General features: G+C 42.8%; 1 protein-coding gene across 1 annotated transcript in view; it reads right to left on the bottom strand.

Moving 5' to 3' along the window:
* Positions 1–21,849, bottom strand: part of KIF13B (kinesin family member 13B) — a gene marked incomplete at both ends in the record, with an annotated part of 60,300 nt that overhangs the window by 7,949 nt on the left and 30,502 nt on the right. The window contains 15 exons of the mRNA XM_008938664.1: positions 1,115–1,135; positions 1,740–1,793; positions 2,451–2,528; positions 3,511–3,663; positions 4,784–4,876; positions 6,335–6,511; positions 7,635–7,759; positions 9,254–9,309; positions 11,013–11,139; positions 11,454–11,553; positions 13,134–13,163; positions 16,645–16,791; positions 18,330–18,462; positions 19,766–19,923; positions 21,375–21,545. Of these exons, the coding sequence (XP_008936912.1) occupies positions 1,115–1,135; positions 1,740–1,793; positions 2,451–2,528; positions 3,511–3,663; positions 4,784–4,876; positions 6,335–6,511; positions 7,635–7,759; positions 9,254–9,309; positions 11,013–11,139; positions 11,454–11,553; positions 13,134–13,163; positions 16,645–16,791; positions 18,330–18,462; positions 19,766–19,923; positions 21,375–21,545 (1,623 nt within the window). The remainder of the gene's footprint in view (positions 1–1,114; positions 1,136–1,739; positions 1,794–2,450; positions 2,529–3,510; positions 3,664–4,783; positions 4,877–6,334; positions 6,512–7,634; positions 7,760–9,253; positions 9,310–11,012; positions 11,140–11,453; positions 11,554–13,133; positions 13,164–16,644; positions 16,792–18,329; positions 18,463–19,765; positions 19,924–21,374; positions 21,546–21,849) is intronic.

The following is a 21,849-nucleotide window of genomic DNA, read 5'->3' as shown; positions in this document are numbered from 1 at the left end:
GTCCTTTTTATCCTGGGGTGCCCCAACCTGGACACAGCACTCAAGGTTCAGTCTCACCAGTGCTGAGTCAAAGGGCTCCATCCCCTCCCTGCTCCTGCTGGTCACACTGTTTCTGATCCAGGCCAGGATGCTGGTGGCCTTCTTGGCCACTTGTGGCACTGGTGCCACATGGTCAGTCAGCTACCCACCAACCCCCCCAGCTCCTTTTCCACCAGGAAAATAAAATTTGGACAATCCCAACCCTCTCAGCCTGGCCCCCCAGCAGAGGGGCTCCAGCCCTCCACCGTTCACCTCTCTACAGAGTCTGACCCAGACTGAACCCAGAGATTTCCAGGAGTCTGCACCCACCACGTCCTGAGGAACAAGTGCCTTGGAAGGAAGTGTGCTGCAGGCAAGGAGGGAAGCAACACAACCCCAGCCCCACACTCTGTCTGTCAGCAGCCACAGCAGCCCTGGAGAAAGGCTGCAGAACCCCATGCAAACCAACTACCAACCAGCCAGAGCTTGGTACAGCTGAGGGGACAGTCATTCCTCTGAGAGCATTTAGGTATTACTGAGGAGGAACATGTTTTCCATTGGCCCAGTGTTAATTTAAAATCATTCTTTCATAGGCATCAAGAGTTGTTAACACTGAGCTAGCTGAAGCAATAAAGCCTGAGAAAGCTTTGGGAGAAATTCTCAAGGCTTATCTCATCTCCAGCCTGATGTACACATGACTGGCACATATTTACTTGCTTTCATGCCTACCTTTTTTTTTTTTTTTTAATTTGAGATGGGGCCATTTCTGAAATCACAGAATCCCAGAATGTTAGGGGTTGGAAGGAAATAACTTCACCCTGTCCAAAGAACTGTGAGAAATGCCATTAAATAGCTCCAGCTCTGTAACAAACCATAAGATGCACCCAAGAAGGAGAAACTTCTCTCATCTGGAGCAGTTTCACACTGCACTGATGACAGCTTTTCAATGGAAAAACTCATTTGCTGTGTGCTATGCGAAGGAGACACCACGAGCAGCAGCTTCAAAGCAGGAAGTAGAAGCATTTAAGTGAGCAAAAGAAACTTTATAGTGAGATAAAATTATTATCCCACTCATTAGGTGGACCTAATGCATTACCTCTGCTGGGACCTTTAAACTCTGAAACATGCAATGAGAGAAATCATCGAGGGGAAGGGAGGAGAAAAACAGAAATCATTAAGAACTCTGGCCTTTAATTTTTACTTTAAAAACCTACAGTCTTGAAACATCCCACAATTCTCTCCAAAAAGAAGTTGCTCTAAGCACTTTATCACCTGCACATATTTTAGCATTCTCTACATGGATCAGATGTAGCAGATTTAGTAACCAATCCCAGAGCACTACATCAAAATTCTATTATTCTGTGCAACTGCATTATGCATTAAAATGCCTTGTCACCACAAGCTTCTCCCTTTTAAAATGACTCCACGCTCGCTGGGCAGAGGATCTATCAGAAGACCCTTCAGTTTACCTAGGATCTGGAAAATCAGTTTAATTTAACCTTGTTCTTTTTAAAGAAATACTTTTGATCCATACCATTGTTTTTAAGGAGTGTAATGGGCTGAATTATCTCCCGCTGTGAGCTTAAAACTGCTGGTTCCCCTCTGAAGGTCAGAGACAGATGTTTCCCACTTAAACACCCTTTAACTGGCTTAATGTAGTCACTGTAGCTACCTTTTTTCTACAGAATATTTACTTAGATAAGATTTACTCAGATACTTACCCTGTTACTACTCAGGTTATATGGGGGTGCTAAATCTTGGCGGCTTGCAGAAAGCTGAAATAGTTAAGACAAGCAGAATTATTTCTTAACAAAACCTTGAAAAACTACTAAATATGCCTCTCAACAAGCACAAGGAAGGGTGGAAAGGAATAGTTTTGTGGTTAAAGCAGAACTGAAATCCAAGAGATGAAAGGTGGACTCCCTGGAAGGAGTCAGAATTTGGCAAGTTTGATTACCAGTTCTACCAAAATATTGCTCTCCAAATTTTGGACAAGAGAAAACTCACACTGTTAAGAAGTTTAAGTTCAGTAAATACATTTAAGTTGCTTTCAAATCTTCTACAGAAAAAGAAAAATAAAAAAGAAGTCTTCAATTTGATAGCTAAATGAAAAAACCTCCAGTGTTCAGGAAGAAAAAAATCACAGAATCACAGACTGGTTTGGGTTGGAAGTGACCTTTAAAGGTCATCTAGTCCAACCCCCAAGTGCTGAGGTTCTTTTTATGCTTATGGATTCATGGGGGTGCTTCCAAGCACACCCATCTGCACGACAAAGCACGAATACGCACAGGTTTGGTCTCCACTTTGTGATTCACATGCTCACAAAGAGCACAGACAAAGAGAAGGGAATTTATTCCTCTAGTCCAAGAGGCTGGCATCAGGGGGACCTGTGGCTGAACGCCTGGTGCTGCAGGTGCCAGTGGGACACTCACCCGGTTGACGTTGGGGGAGCTCAGGCTCCTGCGGCAGAGTTTTCCTTTGCCCATCAGCTGCTCTTTGACAGTGACTTCCTGCCAATCACACAGAAGCAAAACAAAGCAAATAGGCTTATTGTGCAAGAATCCAAGCTCCAAGAACCACAGGATGGCTTTGCCTATACACGACAACTGTTTCCCAACAGTCATACTGCACAGGCTCCTGGCTGTAAAGTCTGCTTCAGTCTCAGACCTGCACATTAACACAGCCAGAAGTGCAGGAGTGGATAAACCTGGACATCTACCATACTGCTGATGGGCACATGTAGGATTTTACAGCTAGTTCTGATTCTAGGGGATGACTGCTACAGATGTGAAGACTAAGACTACCTATTTGTCCCAGCTGAGCTTCTATTTTAATCCTTTAAACTAATTAGATATGACAAGGAGCTGGCTTTCAATCCTTGGAGTGCATCACACTTCACCATTAATTTACAGTGGGCAGGCACATACTCCAGCTTCTTCTGCATAACTTTCTTTTGTGCTTGCATAATTTATACCCAGAAGAACAATTTTCAATAGATGTTTCTCTCTCCTGTATTTTTCTTGGTAAACAGATCAAGTTACCATACTTAAGATTAACCCAATCGATGTCTTATTTGTTGACAGGAAGGGTTTGGGTACTTCAAGGTAGAAAAGGAGCAAAGACAAGAATTCTACTAGCAACTTCAGGAACTATTGCCAAAGCCCAAGCTTCAGAAAGCAAAAGCTAATGCCACACTGCTCCTTTTTCTGAACCCTAATGAGCAATGCCTGGTCTGAAAAACAAACCAAGGATCCCATAACAGTGCATTTAATATAAAGCTCCCACCCTGCAGGTAGCTGAGTGAGAACATCTCTGTGGAGAGGTTTGCTCCCTTGGATGTTTGCCACACGCACACTTTGTGAGGCTGAGGTATGCACTGAAGTGGTGTTTTTGGTTTGTTAGCCATTGTATGCACTTATGAGAACATTTGCATGGCCATACAGTGTTCTCAGGAAGTCTCCTCTGCTGTCTCCTACTGCCTTAAAAGCAGACCTGGCGCAGGCGGTCCAGGGTGAGAATGTTCTCCACGGCCAGCACGCTCCGCAGGTACTTCTCAATGTAGGCTTCAGAGTCAGCTGAAGCTGCATCTTCAACGTTTGCTGCCATCCTGGCAAGTGCCTCCCGCTCTTCAGCTCCTTGAGCATCCTAGGAAGAGGAAAAGAAATTATAGAATCACAGAATCCCAGCACGGTGGGGGTTGGAAGGGAGTTCTTCAGATCAACTCGTCCAACCCCCATGCTGAAGCAGCTTCACACAGAGCAGGGTGCCCAGGATGGTGTCCAGGCAGGTTTGGAATCTCTCCTGAGAAGGAGGCTCCACAACCTCTCTTGGCAGCCTGTTCTCTCCTTTTAAAACCTCCCACATTAGTCCTGAAAACACCCACATTTTTAAAATGTGCAGGACAGATTCAAGATTGTTCTCCCTGAAGCTCATGGACAGCTTGAGATGCCTTGATGGAGGTTTCTAAATCTAAGCCTCGTTACACTGAGGGAACTCATGCCATGCCAACTGCATGTGTGCCCCTACCACTGCCACAGACAGCTCAAGCTACACATGGGTATTGTTCTTTTGGGTTTTGCTTTTGAGAGTCCAGAGTGAGACAGTACCACTGATTAGGAAAAGGGCTACGTGCACATATTTAGTAATTAAAAAGTGCTCAAACTTATTCAGGGGACTACCTACCCTGTGAGGAAAACACAATTTCTAGTGATTTGCAAGAAAAAAAAATAAAAGTAGAGCATTTCTTGAGAAACAGTTCAACACAGAGTGCTAAATACACAGCAGAGCATAAAAGACAGAGTCAGGCAGCAATCTGACTCCTGCTCTTCATGTGTTAATGTTTTTACAAGAGCTCTGATAGAGCATCTGTTTGGAAGGAAAGGATTAGCATCTAACTATGAACACGCTCAGGAATCGAGAGTGGCATGAAGACATTACTGAGAAAAAGCCACTTTGTTGTTTTTTACATATTCTCATGTTCCCTACATCAGGCACTTCACCTACCCATCTTCACTTGCCCCTTTTTCTCTTCCTTGGAAATGTTCCTTCAAAGACCTGAGCAAACAGATGCTCTCTCAATAAAATACATAGTGACACTGGTAAGTCATAGGTTGCTGCTAAGTCACAGGATGTAAAGGAATATGCTCCATCTTTTACCAGAACCATAGTTTATGCTTGCAGCAGCAAGAGCACGCTCAAAATAAAGGAAAGATCAGAAAGTTAAGAGGCTCTTGGCCAATTTCAGATACTCTGATTTCTTATTCACCTCTGGAATATTTGAGACTATCTCAAAAGTGACACCACAGCCAGGAATGGAACTTCGGGGAGACATTCTTCGGAGGAAACTCTGTGCAAAACCCTGTGGGGAGGCAAAAAAGGGGAAAATATGGTTTAACATATTTCAGCTTCAGTAAGTATAGTTTACAATGAAATAAGTCCAAACCCAAAAGACGAGCCAATAAATACATAAGAGTCAAATATTTTAGCTTGGAGAGAAATCACTTGTCTGTATTTCAGATACAGAGAGAGGCTTAACTTCCTCCACTGCAAGGTGACCGCCTAACCAGCACACAAAGCATCTGCTAGTTCTGGAGGTGGGGTTTTTTTTTTGGTAGGTGACTCGTCTTGAATATTGACAAGTCCAGACATTAAATTCTTGACCAGAGAGATCGTTATGAAGGATGATTTAAGGGGCATGGTCATTGTTTATGCTGAGTTGGCGCCTTGCGGGGTTAAGAACTGGACTGTTGAATTAATGCAGAGATGAGTCATTCGAAGATGCTGCCGAGACTGGAAAGGTTATTGACAGGGATTTTCACAAACCTAGTAAGAAAGCCAAAGATCCTGTCTCAAATTAAAGTAAAAAACATCATTGACTAAACCTGTAGAGAACAGAATTGATGAAGACTTAACACAATTGTGATTATTGAGAAAAAGCTTTTGCCTGATTGAAGCACCAAGAACTGTAGTTCTGTTCCTAGCACTAAAAGCAGTTTAGAGTTGCCTACAGGGTTTCTGGGTGTGACCACAGCTCTTCTGCTCTTGCTTCAGATTTTAACTACAGATGTGCAAACAGAATAACAATTCGGGCTTTCTGCTTTGTCATTATCACTGCCAGGGGAAGCTGGATTGTGAGACAATGCTGAACAAACACTCTCTAACCACCCTTCTCAAGAATTAACTGTTTTTCAAGACATGATGCTGCAAATGGAATGACAACCTTCTGCTTTCTGTTCACCAAACACCCTGCTCTCACCTATGCATTATCACAAGAGCACAAGCCAACTGGAAAACATAGGATACCAAGAGTGATTAACTTTGACAAATTACAGCAGGGGACCACTGCTCCAACTCTGGCTAGTTTATCTCTAAATATCCAGATGCATAAATAGAAACAGTCAGAAGTCATGTGTGAACATACTACAGGAGCAGGGAAACAAGAGGGGTTTTTGCAGAGCTTTTGCAAAGCACGAACTCCAAGCTCATGAGAAGTTAACTCTTTCTACTGTTTCCAGTGACAGAGAAAAAAGCACTTTGTAGTGAATACAAATAATACTGAATCTCTCAAACTCAGCTGCCACTGAGGCTTTAAAAAAAAAGCTGTATTACCATTCACAGTATAAAAGATACCATGAAAATTACTGGGCAGCTTAAAGCCTCGATGCACGGCATTGATACGGCGCTTCCATTCAGGCAGAGATGGAGGCAGATACAAGAAAACCAGAGTCACAGGAGCAGCATATTGCACGAGTCAGAGCCTTCCCCTCTCCCAGCAGTGATAAACACGAGGCAGAGTGAAGGGCTGGAGGGGATGTACCTGTCTGCCATACACGTTAACGCAGATGCGCTTGCGGAGCACCAGCTGCATGTCTGCAGGGTGGCTGAGCTGGACAGTGGCTCTCACAATGAGATACACCCTCTCATCTGCTGCTGTTCCTTTGCTGAGCTGGATACAGTCGTGGACTGTGGAATCCCACGAGGCCTCTGCTTTCACCTGCAAAGGAAAAAAAAAAAATGTATCCTCTAATAAGCATAATTAGGTGTATAATTAACTGTAATTAATTAAGCATAATTAACAAAAATACATAATACATAAATTTTGAGAGTCGGTTTCTCCGTTTCACTCCCTACGAAGAAAAATCCCTGCACTTTAGAAGAGGCCATTTAAAAATCAAGATTAGTTTGCCACCTGAAGACGTGGGGATTAAAAATGCCAACTTGCTCAAACTCTGCAACATTTCCGCTTGAAAAAAAACCAGATCTTTGAATATCCAGGATTGTTGCAAATAAATTATAAAACATACAGAATGACAGGACTATTTGGCCTAATTTATTAAGATAAATCAGAAAGCAACAGAGATTGCAGTGAAAATCTTCCATCACACCACATAAACTCTTCTGTCTGTACCTGAGAAATAACTTCATTGAAACATTTCTAGGAATACAGCAGAAGTTGGAATTTTTCCTTCTTGAATATTAAAATATAAGTATTAGTGAAGATTTAAATGGTCTCATCTTCAAGCCATGAGAAAAATGGCCTCGTAGTCATCTTTCTAGGCTTTAAAACCAAATCAAAACAAAAAAACTACCAAAACCATCAGGAATAGAGCCCCTCTAGAAATACAAGAGGAAATAAGTTTCAGAGTAAGGAGCAAAAATTGAAGGTAAAAAAAAATAAATAAATCAGAGATTCTAAACTTAATAACCTAAATTACAAACTAACAACTGTTAAGTCATAAAACTGTGAGATATGTGGTAAAATGGAGTGTAGGGAGGTAAAAGTGGCAGGAAGAGCTAAGACTGTTTGGGTTTTCAGCTGGGGGCTTCCTCAATCTAATGTACTTAGGGTTTGAGTTTTTTGGGGTTTTTTTTGTTCTTTTAAACACAGAATCTCAAGCTTTTGTAATGCTTGGGTTTAGATCAAAGAAGATACTTAAGTTTTTTTCAAAATCATGGTTACACTCCTAGCAAATATTCCTTGAAAACACAAAGTCAGTCATAAGAAGTGTTGTATCCTTTGCATGGCACTTTTGCTGCATTATTGTCACATCTGAGTATATAAAGAGAACAACTAAAAACCTCCTAATCTAAATACACTAGTCTGTATCTCTGCTTACCTCAGTGTCATGATGCTTCACAATCTGCAGTTCAAAGAATTCCTCCTCCTCTTCTGCAACAAGAGTGGCATCCCAGCCACCCGCTTCTGGGTCGTCGAGGTTATCTTGGGAACTGAAGTCATCAGCTAGAAGCAGAAGTGGATGCAGAAGGTGAGGAGACACAAAGCAATTATCCTTTTCAAAAACAACATCCAGCAAGTCACCAATCCCCATTTCCATCACCAGCTCCTCAGCTTGGCTACTTTAGCTGCAAAAGAAAAGCTCCTTGCATTGTTCTACTTCCAAAAGAATCTCATTTCTCTACAGAACATGTGCACAAAGATTTGGGGACACAGACTCAAAAGCATCCCTTACAGTATCCTCCTCTGTGCCAGGATCTCCCCCAGCTGCAAACATCCCCTCCTTGCCCACAGGTACGTTTGCAGCACCACTGCTCAACCATGGCAAGCACGTTGCTCATTTGGCATTGGTTAGGTGTTGTGGGGTCTTTTCAGATAAAGATAAGCTGCTGGTTGAGCATGTAGAAATACAGTACTTTTAGATCATCATTAAACCCTTAATCTGTTTTTTGAGGAGAAGCTCAACCTGTTCTGGCTCAAATCCCTCACCATGAATGAATTATTAACTAGCTCCTCTCTGAAGCCATTTGATATATCAATGTGCTTCAAACCATAAACACAAACAGCACTGCAGCAAAGAGCTCCTCAAACCAGGCAGGATGCCACCTCCCCACTCACCCAGTGCTTCTAATCCCAGCATTAACCCTCTTTTAAACAGCTTAACAAGGATTCATTCAACTGATTTTCTTTCTCTTTCTTCTTCTTCTTTTCTTCACTCTGAGGGTGGTGAGACACTGGCACAGGTTGCCCAGGAAATTCGTGGATGCTCCATCACTTGGAGGTGTTCAAGACCAAGCTGGATGTGGCTTGGAGCAACCTGGTCTAGTGGGAGATGTCCATGCCCATGGCAGGGGGTTGGAACTAGATGATCTTTAAGGTCCCTTCCAACCCAAACCATTCTACGATGCTTAGACAATGCTGACTCCCTGGATTACTGTGGGGTTGCCACTTCCTCAGCTATAATTTCCAACCTTTGGTAGAGGTATCTGACAAATACATTGTTCAAATCAGATCTTGTACTTGGATGTCTTGAAACAGTTTGAAGCAACACATACAATGACACTGAAAAATAACTTGATCTTGTCATGCAATGATTTTTTGATATTCAGATGTCATTACCAGTGACTTCACATTTCCTTCTAAGCCATCAGTAAAGAAACCACACCACAGATGCTATATCCTTGTGAGACCTCAGAAAGAATAGTCCCAACAATAATCTTTTCTTCACACTGGCTTTTGCTGTTCATTAAGTGTACTCATTTTACTACTTCCATCTTACTTATTAAATATCTGCAAAACACTGGGACTATTAAAACCTATGGTTCCTTCCATATATCATGCTGTGTATTTTGACAAGTTTCAGTGAAAAATGTGCACTCCCAAATGAAGCTACTTGCCATTCCAAGCATTCCTCCTGTACTAGCTTGCTTGAATTCTACAGTATCATTGGTTGCACAAAGTTTTGTTTCAAACCACCCTGTCATTTTAAGAACCACTTACCATTCAAGTCCAGGAAAATAACAGGAATGTGAGTTTCCATACCAGGCACAGGAGTCCTAAAATGTGAGAGAAGGACAACAGCAGCATTTAAAGCAATGCAGATTTACCCAGCACACGTACCTCCTGATACAAGCCCACAGTACATTACATTCAGTACAACTGCAATTTTAAGCCAGACTACTGATAACCTTGGCAAACATCTTTATTTTAATTTACTGCTGCTGATTCCGAGACTCAACTCAATTGGTATTTCTTTTATACCAGCTCTCTTAGAAGTATTACATTCTTTGACCTCTGCTTTCAGAGATGTTTTCTCCCTCTAAAATGCTAATAGCAAAACTAAGTTTATTTACTCCAACACACACATTCATTAAATGAATGCATTAGTGATGGCAGTGAAGACAGCAGAGTGAGAGTCAGAAAAGCCAGGGTCCACGTTTTTCAACTGACATTGATGCTGCCACACTACAAAGTTATTATTATTACTCTTTCTTACAAAACACACATATTTGAAGAGTCAAAGCTGCCCTTTAAGGCATCTCTCATATCAGGGAAGAAACGGTAACACGGGTGGTGTTTTATTTGTTTTGAAAATTAAATATTCCATAGCCTGGCACTTTTAAGCCACACAACATTAATAAGGTACTAAAAATGTAACACGAAGCACAAAAGACTTTGAGGCTCCTTGCTGCAACCTTAGCTGTAAAAATGGTGGTACCTATCTCATGACAAACATGGACCTGATGAACTTCATAGTGAACAGGAGCAGGCTGGAGTTTTAGGTGTTACATGAAGTGCCTGAATCACACTAAATATTTCCTCTGGTGCAAATGTGTTCAAAACAGATTCTTCCTCAAGTAAGTCTGCTTCAGCTTCCCTGTTCTCAAACCTAATCAAACCCTTTGATGTGCAAGTTGATGTGTTTCTAACAAGTATTTACCATTTTTAAGTACTAGCTTTAACAAACTTCAGCTTAAAACTCCATGACGCTCAATTCCACCACTGAACACAGAGGTTTGCTCAAAAAAAAAGACTTCAGAAAGTTGAAAGCAACTGAAGACAAGAGGTTTGAAGTGAAACCACCTTGTTCCCTTATCTGCAGTTGTTACAGCTGCTACAGCACAGCAATCTCAGTCTAGTGTTGTTTACTATTTTTAATGTTTAGAAAATTACACAGAACACTTGCTGGCTAAACAGACTTTGTGCTGAAACTAGGAGTGCAACAAAATGCTCCCGTAGATGCAGTTTTGTTATGATGGAGCAGCCTTTTAAGTGAATGAACTAGGTAATTAACATATTAGCTAATTTTTCTGTAATGCTAAGTGCAGTGGTAATAAATATTGATTCTGTTTTTTTCAGAAGGTTATAATTACACTCTGATCAATAATAGTTTCGTTTCCTAAATAGCATTTCTGGATTTCAGATACACAGCCTAATAAAATAATTTAAGGAAGAGGCCTAATTTTAACAACTTTGCTCATAGAGTGTACAGAGGTCAGATTAAGGAAAGCAAAAAATGGCAACAATCCAAGTCAGAAACAGGCCATGCATCAGTTTTTGAACCCCTCCAGGAAGGTGGTGGAGTCCCCATCCCTGGAGGGGTTCAAAAAACATGTAGATGCGGCACTTGGGGACACAGTTTAGTGGCCATGGGAGTGTTGGGTGATGGTTGGACTTGATGATCTTAGAGGTCTTCTCCAACCTTCATGATTCTATGACTTTTCCATTTGCTGTTGCACATGGCAATGTGTGTTCATACCACTCTGCTGGAGCTCCAGGGATGCCACTGCCAGCAGAAGGAACCATGACAGCGTTCCGCTCCTCCGTCAGCGTCAGCCTCATCTCCAAAAGCTGTGCCTCCCGGTCTGCATCGTCCTCTGTCTTATCTGGGGAAGCAGGGTGTCAGTCAGGACAGCACAGAGCATTTCTCACTCTGCCTTCAGCAGGTGCCGAAGCTCTTATGTCATTCACAGCAGAATGAAACCCACTCTGCTCAGAAATTCAGCACACAAAAAACACACAGGAGAGATGAACAACAAACCATTCTATGTAAGCTTCTCTGACTTCAGTCTCACTGAAAACAAACTGCTGCTGAGTTCAGAGACTGGACTTCCTTGCTAAATTTTACAGTAATTAGGATAAAAAGTGTGGGGATGACTTGGCCTATCCCTTTTTTTACCTTCAGTGGTATTTTGCTTACCAGGCTTCCCAACAAGTTTTTGCAGCTGCTGATCGAGATACTCCTGGCGCTTGGTTAAGGCACAGAGCCACTTCCGACGGAGCCTCTCCAAATCCCTGTCCTGGAAACAGGCAAGTACTCATGGTAAATATTGACCCAGGAAAGCCAAGGTTTCCTATTTGTGCCTCACACATTTCCTCAGCTCTTCTGCTCATCCTGTAGCCAGGAAGCATGTAAGAAAGACAGAGCAGACCCCCAGCGAATCACTTAGCACTTCTCCGTGTTCTTTTTCACAGGACAACTTAAACAGAAAAACAGAAGAGCTGAGGTTGGAAGAGACCTCTGGGGATTGTCTAGTCCAATGCTGCTCTATGCACAAAGCAGGTTCAGCCACAGTATCTTGATGTGGGCTACCTCCAAGTGAAATTTGAGTCTTCTGTTTCCCAGCCTGAGGCATCTCATTCTCTAGCTGTTATTCTGTAATACCCAGCTGAATAAACTTCACTTTATACATCATTTTTGTCCCCAGACTAGTCTAAAACTCACTAACCATTACCTGGTGGCAAACTGAGAAAATCTGGAAGTCCTTATCCATGACTAACTATCCACACTCACTGTTTAGCAGCCTCATCAGGAATCCATCCCTGCCTTGCATCATGCCACTGTCCCTCGCTATGGCATTTGCACCTGACCCTTTTAAAAATATTTTTTGCTGAAGTGCTCATGTCCTTCAAAAAACCCACACCTCAGTATCCTTAAGAACATTGAGTTCATTTGTCTCTGGTGCAGAAATGCTCAGGAATGACGAATGATACTCTCCATGCAGCACGTTGGGTGCCACAGAGATGAGCTATCAGCTCTGGGCCGCCTTCAGGCAAGCCTCTTTCATGGCAACTGCAGTTCAGATTCATTCCACATCAAACTGTAACAAATGCTTTGTCACAAAAAGAGGGTGGATGCAAGAACATAAACTGCAGTTGTATTCCCCACCCGCAGACCCCTGCAAGAATGCTGGAGTCTGTCAGAGAGCATTAAACCTACATCTCTGGTTGTTCATATTATACAAATTTGGGACCTATAATGATGATGATTATGAGCTTTTGTTCAAGATATTCACAAGAAGATGAGAAATATATCACAGATATTGTACCTCACTGTTCCCCCTTTAAGGCTTATGTTACTGTGGTATTATATACAAAAAAATAGCATGCTGATTCCAGTAGTTTTATCACTGCTGTCTTAGGGCTCCAGGAGCAGAATCCCTCTTGCTTGCCCAAGGGTTGGTCACTGTGAAGTATATTCCAGCTCTCACACACAGAGAACACTCATAAAATGAAACAACATCACGTATTTCAGCTGCATCTTTGAACACTCCCATGCCTATTCTTCTTCTTAACGAGGACAATCTCAGCCTAACTATAGTCTGTCAAGAAGGAGGAGTCCTTCCTCCAAAACACCAAACCCAAAAAGCAATTGGATTACCTTTTGGAAAGACACATTAAGGGCCCTTGTTCTTTCCCCTTCATCTCACCATGCAGCTTGGTTGTGTGACAATCCACACAATTCTTAAGCTTTTTGTCTCTTCAGAAGACAGGCTCTCTGCATGTCCAACCAGCATGGCAGAGAGACAGTGCTGATCCTCCTCTAATGTGTTTTAATTTGAACATCTCCAAGTTTGTTAAAAAAATTCAGAAGTTTTACCTGATAACTGTCCATTTCATCCTCTTCCTCCTAGGCCAAAACATGCAAAAACATGCCATTAAACTTTTTTGACAGCAGGAAACAGATAGAATGCAAAAATTGCAACTATTTTAAGCAGTATTAGCAGTCTTATATGAAAGTCTGAGCTTAGCAATGGTGTGATGATAGAACTCAAACACATTGACATCCACAAAATTTGCTGCTATGAGCTTATCTAAACACAAATTAGAACAATCCAACAATTACAATGGAAAAATTTCACACAAATGTAGCTATTGGAAGTCTTCATAACTGGAAGCAAGTGGAATATTTAAATTGCCTTAAGAAAGAGTTATAGCAAAACAACTTGAAACATGTTCATCCTGGAGAGCAACAAAAAATGTGCTGTTCTACCTGTAGGAGCTGAGTATGAATGTTGCAGGAAGCACTGAAAAAATCAAAGCCTGGCACAAAGGACTCCAGGTAAGCTTGCTGTAGCATTTGGAGGAGAAAAACTGTAAACACCTAAGCCAACTGTCAGGGAGTTAGAATAACTCTGTCTGCCACACCAGGAGTCAAAATGTAGATCTCCTGACATTTTGATTTCCATTATTTTCTGATGGAAGACATCACCTTTCATTCTTGACATTTATCAGAGGCAGAGCCACTTGCAATGAGCACAACCACAACTGCTGCAACTGCCCAACAGAGGGAAAAACAACCAGGACCCCAGTCCTCACTCAGCCACTTACCTGTTTGGGTAACAACAAGCCACTGGACTCTACTTTTGTATTAAATAATGAAAGGAAAAACTTAGCTAAGCTAAAATTAAAAAGCCATATAGAAGAGGCACTTTCTTAGTTCAAGGTCTTTCACATTCCAGATACTGATAGATACCTGAGATAAAGAAATGCTAATAAGAGGACTAAAAACCCAGGTGCTCAAGTGAGAAGTCTAGTGGAAGCAACAGCCTCAATAAAACCTGGTTTTCAGGAGCCCTTTCCCACCTGGGTTATTGGTGTCAGACACAACTCACTAGTCTCTGTCTCTCTAGTGGAATCATAGAATCACTATGGTTGGGAAGGACCTCAAGGATCATCAAGTCCAACCTTCATCCCAACACTCCCCTAACGACTAGATCATAGTCTCAAGTGCTGCATCTACTCATTTTTTGAACACTTCCAGGGATGGAGGGGGTTCACCTCCCTGGGAGGACTTTAACTCTTTCTTCTTGAAGAACCCACCACTTTGTGGACTGCCAGCTCTGTCAGATATGGTTTCAACTGGTCAAGAGATCACAAACTCACTGAGGAAGAAACAGGGTGAGATAGGCAGGGTGTCCACCTGGGACTTCTTATGAAACAGGCTAAAAAGGGCATGTGAATATTATCATAGAATGGTTTGGTTTGGAAGGGACCTTAAAGATCATCTAGTTCCAAGCCCCCTGCCATGGGCAGGGACACCTCCCACTAGACCAGGTTGCTCAAAGGCCCCATCCAACCTGGTCTTGAAAACCTCCAAGTGATGGAGCATCCACGAATTTCCTGGGCAACCTGTGCCAGTGTCTCACCACTCTCAGAGTGAAGAAACTCTCCCTTATATTTAATCTAAACCTATCATCTTTCAGTTTGAACCCATTACCCCTTATTGGGGGGGTGTTACAGCTTTCAAGTAAAATTTGCAAGAATCAATCAGTCAGTCTCAGGGGAATCTCTTAAGCAACTCAATCTGTTCAGGAGCAGGAGAGAAACAAGTTTACTTGCTCTGTAGGACATGGGTATTGGGGACTGCAGCTAGAAAGCCTGAAAACATCAGAACCAGCAGAAACATCATGGGGAATAAAAGCAGCATCTGCCTAGGATGCTGCTGAAAAGAGAGATCTCTGCAAATGTGGAAAAAGAAATATCCTTTTTGTTAACCAGACACACGAGGGGCAAGGGACTGCTGAGGTTGAGAGACAACAAAAAACCCAACTCCTTCAGACCTCACAAAGGGAAAACCAATACTAATGAAGCAAAAACGGGGAGCAGACATGCACTGAATCATCGTCTGTCAACAGGGCAGACGTCCTGGAAAGCTGGGAGGTGTCCCAAAAACTACTTGACATTTAGTTGGCCTTGTGTCAAGCAGGGCAGCTAATCAAGCAAGTCGAGAGACTTGTTTGTTCTGTTGCACCAGATTTTGGCTCCCTAACTCAGCGGAGGGAAAAGTCAAATTGTGCTAGAAACTGAGAGGAGAAAGACAGCCCCTAAAAACACATCGACCCACTTGCAGTTCAAGATGAGATGCAGTGCTTCTGAGGCTGTCAAACAACTGCCCAACATATCAAAGCATACAATTGTTTAGGTGGGAAATGACCTTTAAGATCATCGAGTCCAACCATTAAACCAGCACTGCCAAGTCCATCACCTGAACATGCATGTCCCTCACACCACATCTCAACAGCTTGGAAACCCCTCCAGGGGTGGGGACTCCACCACTGCCCTGGGCAGCCTGGCACAGCCCTGGGCAACACTCAAGAGGAAGACATTTTTCCAAATGTCAAAATTTTGTCCAAAATGTCAAATTTTTCCAACCTAAACCTCCCCAGCACAACCTGAGGCCATTTCCTCTTGTCCTGTCCCTTGTCCCTTGGGAGCAGAGCCCGACCCCCACCTGGCTCCAGGCTCCTGTCAGGAGCTGTCAGAGCCAGAAGGTCTCCCCTGAGCCTCCTTTGCTCCAGGCTCAGCACCCCCAGCTCCCTCAGCTGCTCCTCACCACACTTGGGCTCTAGACCCTTCCCCAGCAGCTTCGTTGCCCTTCTCTGGCCACGCTCCAGCCCCTCAAGGTCCTTCTGGGAGTGAGGGGCCCAAAACTGACCCCAGGATTTGAGGTGCAGCCTCCCCAGTGCTGAGTGCAGGGGGATGATCCCTGCCCTGCTCCTGCTGGCCACACCAGTGCTGATTCAGGCCAGGATGCTGGTGGCCTTCCTGGCCACACACTGGCCTCTCTTCATATTCTATGGGAAAACAATTGGCTCTCACAATTCTACCCTTTGTAACTCAACCCTATTTGAATATCTATTCCACTGATTCATTTTAATTTGAATACCAATTTAAAATTGCTGCTATATCTAATATTTGAAGTAAAATCTACTGGACAAACTCCTAATGAATCTTAGAAATTTCAGCATTTTCTTCTTGGTCTGTTAAGGCTGGGCTGCTCTTAGGGTAGCAAAAAAAACCCCAAAACACCAGAAGATACACAGAACATAGTCTTCTAAATATCATTTTTGCCATGGAAAATGATTTTTGATTAAGAGGACAGTTTCCCACAATACTTGCTGAAAGACAGAGGTTTAAACTCTCCTGAATAATCCCTAACACCACTATCAAAGCAATTCTGATGATTCTCCTTGACATTGACAAAAACTCCCCAAAATCAAACTAAAGTTTGAAAGGAATGGAGTTGCCTCCAAACTTAGGACATCACTTTCTGCTTTTACATGTCTTGGAAACAGCCCTTAGCTGGCAGGAAATACTCAAACACTTACCGGGTAATTTTCAGGTACTTTTGGTGACTTGACATGTTTTATTTGAACACAGCCAATGCCAACAGATAATATTGATTCCTCCATCAGTGGCAAGGTCCCAGATTCCTGCACAGATCTCACTTCGACCTGGATACGTCGAGATTGCCCCTGCCCAAAAGAACAATTTGAAACGTTTGGGAAAAGGAATAAAAACTGCTGAAAGCTTAGTGACAGAGGGACCTCTACTGGCAGTCATTTGTGAGAGACATGATGGGTTTATTCTGTGGAGAACAAAGTGGTGAGTGCTGCAATCTCTTGACCCAGTGTTCAGGAGATGCTCCTTTTGTTGCAAGGATTTATATATTTACAGAAAAAAAAAATTCAGTTTCTTTTTCTGGATAATTTTCAAAACATACAGTTACAAGATTTTCTTTTTAATCCTTCTGAAGGAGTAAAATAGGATCTCTTCCCCAACTACTAAAGAGGAGAGAAAATAGTCTAATTTGGTGAGCTACTGGAGTTTCAGGGAATTTTTCCTGACTCTGGTCTTCTTAACTAAAAATTCTTATCCACCAATGCAGCAAAGTAACTGTTCTTTAGTGAGACCTGTAGGGGAAAAGAAAAAACCCTCCCAAAAAAAAACTATCAAAGGAGCTGGGGATTTCAGAGGTGCAGCCTGTAACTAACTTTTACTAATTCCTAGTGTTCTCTGGGCAATATCTTATCACTTAAAATGTTAACTACTCAGTTAAGCATTAACAATTTAGTGTGTGTAGAATTCAAAGAACAAAGGAGTGGTTGGCTGGAAGGATCAAATAAAGGGGAACTCTGGACCTCTTTAAAAAATAATTAAGTTCAGCCAAGACTGATGTCCCTTCTACCACGTGCTACAAGGAACAGAACAGACCACAAGCATTAGAGGTAAGGCTTTGATCACCTTCTCCTCTGAGCTGTTTCACAGAGGGGCTCCACTTCCTCCCACTTTACGTCTGTTTTACACATGGGCTGGTTTGGGCTGGGGTGGAGTTAATTTTCTTGTAGTAGTACATATGGGGCTGTGTTTGGGATCTGTGCTGGAAACAGTGCTGATCACCCAGGGCTGTTTCCATTCCTGCAGAATCAAGGGTTTTGTGCTCCTCTCCCCACCCCACCAGTGAGCAGGCTGGGTGTGCACAAGAAGTTGGGAGGGGACACAGCAGGGACAGGACAGCTGACCCCAACTGCCCAGAGGGATATCCCAGACCATGTGAGATCATGCTCAGCATGTAAAGCTGGGGGAAGAAGAAGGAAGGGGGGGATGTTTGGAGTGATGGTGTTTATCTTCCTAAGTCACTGTTACATGTGATGGAGCCTGGATGTCCTGGAGGTGGCCAAGAATCAGCCTGATGATGGGAAGTGGTGACTGAACTCCTCGTTTTGCTTTGCTTGTGCAAGGCTTTTTCTTTACCTTTTCAACTGCCTTTACCTCAGCTCACAAGTTTTCTCACTTTTATCCTTTTAATTCTTTCCCCATCCCACTGGTGGGGAGAAAGTGAGGGGCCATGTGGGGCTGAGCTGCCAGCTGGGGTTAGACCACAACACAATACACTGTTTTGTGTCTGAGCTTGACAGTTCCCTGCACACCAACCCTTTAGCACATCAAATAAAACCTTCTTTGCTCTCCACAGGGTCTTTTCACAGCTGCAATCCTGTAGGTGCCACCATACCTGTCTGAGCTGGAAGATGCCTCCTGTGCAGACATCCTTGGCAGGAGTCACCTCAACTGGGCAGTACTCCCCATTCTCATTCAGCTCCAGGATTTGAACCCACAGTTCTACTTTTCTGGTCACTTCACTCCACCTGCAAAACATGTCACATACTGTTTCTTTCTTTTTCTTTTTTTTTCCCACAAAGAGAGAAAAATCTAAAGCATTAGCTCAGACTGCAGACTGAAGAAGCCAAGGAAGATGCACCATGTGTGACTATACAGGTTTAATTGTTGTGCAGTGTTCATAAACTTTACTGACAACTATTTTAGTTAAACATCAGAAATGAGCCTTTTCTTTATTTCAATACCCACAAAAAAAAATCCACTATATTCTAACATTTAAGCTCTGGTCTCAGTCTCTGCCACAGAAGCTCAGTGCTGTCAGTGCAATCAGATCCATACAGAAGACAGCAGAATGAAATAAAATAGGACATTGTCTTATAAGATTTCAAGATTCAGGGCACTTTGCTGAACTTCATCAGACTACTGTCTTCTCTCCAGTTCTTCCAAGAGCTTAAATAAGAAATGGCTCCTTTTGTAGTACTTTAAAATTAAAGAGGAAGGAGATACTCACTACTCAGCTACCAAATGTAACTCAGTATTTTATAGCATCCCTTTTCCATCTCCTCTTTGCCATATTTTCCTGAATTTTCTTTTAGATTTCCCTATATAAAGCTTAATACTCAACACGAGCTTAGGCTGGAAGTGAAAAGAGAAATAACTGCCAACAAATTAAGGTGTGGAGCTGCCTTCTAATTGGAGATGCAAACCAACTTACATAGAGAAAATACTACTGAGCTTACCTTGGGGACAACAAAAGTCTGCCAGCAAAAAAAGCAACCCCCTTCTCAGGCTGAATTATCATATTGTTGCATATTCACTCCAACTGAAGTAATTAGCAACACAGCTCTTCCACCAGAAGCATTACAGTGATGACATTTCATGGCCAAGAATGAATTGGGAGACAGACTTTGAATAAATATATCAGCCTATAGTCAGAACAACATCTTGCTGGTTTAGATTTGATAGCTCTTTCTGGCACAAGGATATAAAGGGAGATCACCAGGTTGCTCTTTTGTAAAACACTACTTATGCACTTGAGTTTGCCTAAATAAAAGGGACTTCAAAGTCTCTCAAGTCTCACCACTTTTAATTTGAAACAGAGATGGGCAATTTCTCCTCTTTCACTTTTTTAAAGCCCACTGACACATCACATGGTGTTTTTCCAATAGACAGAGTCTATTTATAATAGCCCAGCAGATACAGTCTCAAACACACGTTCAGTTGTCTGCTGTTCAGATCTGGACTACTCTATCCCAAATCTGCTTCAAAACTGGGCAATTCAGCCAGTGATTTTCCAAAACTCTGAACCAAGGACCTGTTTTCCACCCTCACCTGTCACGCAGGCTCCGTGTTTTGGCTTGGATTATTCCCAGATCCCACAGGGCTGGATTTTTGCGGTCGCCGCTCTGCTTGTGCCCATACACTTCAATGGCCAAAGCACCATCATAGAGATGTTCCATGAAGTCTTCAGAAATATTTACAGAAACTTCCTGCATGTAAGCAACAGAGCAGTTGATGGCTGTGACTACACAACGACGGAGGCTTCAAATTTTACCATCCTGACTTTAGTCTAAGCATGTCACAAAGCCACCCTGATCCCCAGGACACAAGTCCTGATCCAATGGTTAAAACCAAAATTAAATAAAAAAATATTTCCTAATGGTCAGAATCAGAAGATCAAAACTCATGAAAGGTGTTGTAGCTCTTTTACAAATGGTAAGTGGAATAAATTGCTCAGTGTCACAACAAATGACAGAAAGAACAAGATGAGAACTCGGGTGATGGGATGGCATTCATCAAAGCTGACTTTAGGTGTCTCTACTAAAGATTCCTCCACTCAGTTGCTCGAAAGTCAGTGGGAAGAAACAGTCTGTTCAGGACCTAACTTCAATATCTACAGTAGGATAACAAGCATCATGTCCCAGGACTGGGACATTTCTCCCCACTACATCAGAATATAGAGTGATCAGTTCAGATATGGACATGGAATGTATTCAGATGAGTATCACTCTTCCATTTTTACTGTGGGTAAACTCTGCCATAAGTCTCTCTACTGAACACTTGGCTTTCCTTCAATGATCCACTTTTCCACTCCACTAATCACTCCTTCACTTGCTGTGATTTTTGTAGAAGTGAACAGTGTAGAGCAATCAAACTTATATGGGCTCTGAAGATCACAGAATCATCAAAACGTTTAAATGTTTTAGTTGGAAGAGACCTTTAAGATCATTGAGTCCAACCACTAACCCAGCACTGCCAGGTCCCCACTGCCCCGTGTCTCTCACACCACATCTCCGCGGCTTGGAAACACCTCCAGGGGTGGGGACTCCACCCTGGGCAGCCTGGCACAGCCCTGGGCAACCCTCCAGGGCAAGAAATTGTTCCTCAGGGACAACCTAAATTTCCCCTGGCTCAACTTGAGGCTGTTTCCTCTTGTCCTGTTGTCCCTTGGGAGCAGAGCCCGACCCCCCCCTGGCTCCAGGCTCCTGTCAGGAGCTGTGCAGAGCCAGAAGGTCTCCCCTGAGCCTCCTTTGCTCCAGGCTCAGCACCCCCAGCTCCCTCAGCTGCTCCTCACCACATTTGGGCTCTAGACCCTTCTCCTGCTTTGTTGCCCTTCTCTGGCCACACTCCAGCCTCTCAAGGTCCTTCTTGGAAGGAGGGGCCCAAAACTGAACCCTGAATTTGAGGGTCAGCCTCCCCAGTGCTGAGTGCAGGGGATGATCCCTGCCTTGGTCCTGCTGGGCACACTAGTGCTGATCCAGGCCAGGATGCTTGGCCAACTTGTTGTTTAAGATGTTTAAGTTCTTATTAAAAATGATATCAGGGTATCAGCCTCATGAAATATTATAATGCAAGCAAAGAGGCAACTAAAACTGTCACAGAAGCAGAAACCTGCTCTGCCTGCCTGCACTTTCACTAATAAACCAGGAAAGCACCATACATTGCAGTGATCAAAGACAACCATGCAGCGTGGCTCCTTGCTGATGGAAGATAAAGAAGAATCCACCTCAGGGGCAACATTCACTGGCTCCAGCTGATCCCAGAATGTGTATTTGCAGAACACAAAGTTGGAGAGGTGCTGTGGCAGTCCTGTAGCTTGAAGTATTTTAATCTAGAAACGAGATGAGAAACAAAGGGAAAAGCACTTTTTGATTAGGCATAGGATTAAAAATCTCTTCTGGTAGAACAATGGAATTCTGTTCCACTGCAAAGGGTGTGAAATACAAATTTCTGCAGGGGTATCTACTGGAGACAGTTTTTTGAGTGCATTAGTAGAACATTGCCACTAGATGTCACCAGGCACATATTTCTTGGAAGTAAAAGCCCAAGAGCTGAATTTTACAAACACACCAAAACATTTTGTTCATTTTTAATGGTGAGATAAATAAAAGCCATTGTAATTCGAGAGAAATACA

Source organism: Merops nubicus, unplaced genomic scaffold, assembly GCF_000691845.1.
Source record: "Merops nubicus isolate BGI_N331 unplaced genomic scaffold, ASM69184v1 scaffold3224, whole genome shotgun sequence".
In the NCBI taxonomy this organism is placed as follows: domain Eukaryota; kingdom Metazoa; phylum Chordata; class Aves; order Coraciiformes; family Meropidae; genus Merops; species Merops nubicus.
This window is presented reverse-complemented; position numbering and strand designations above follow the sequence as displayed.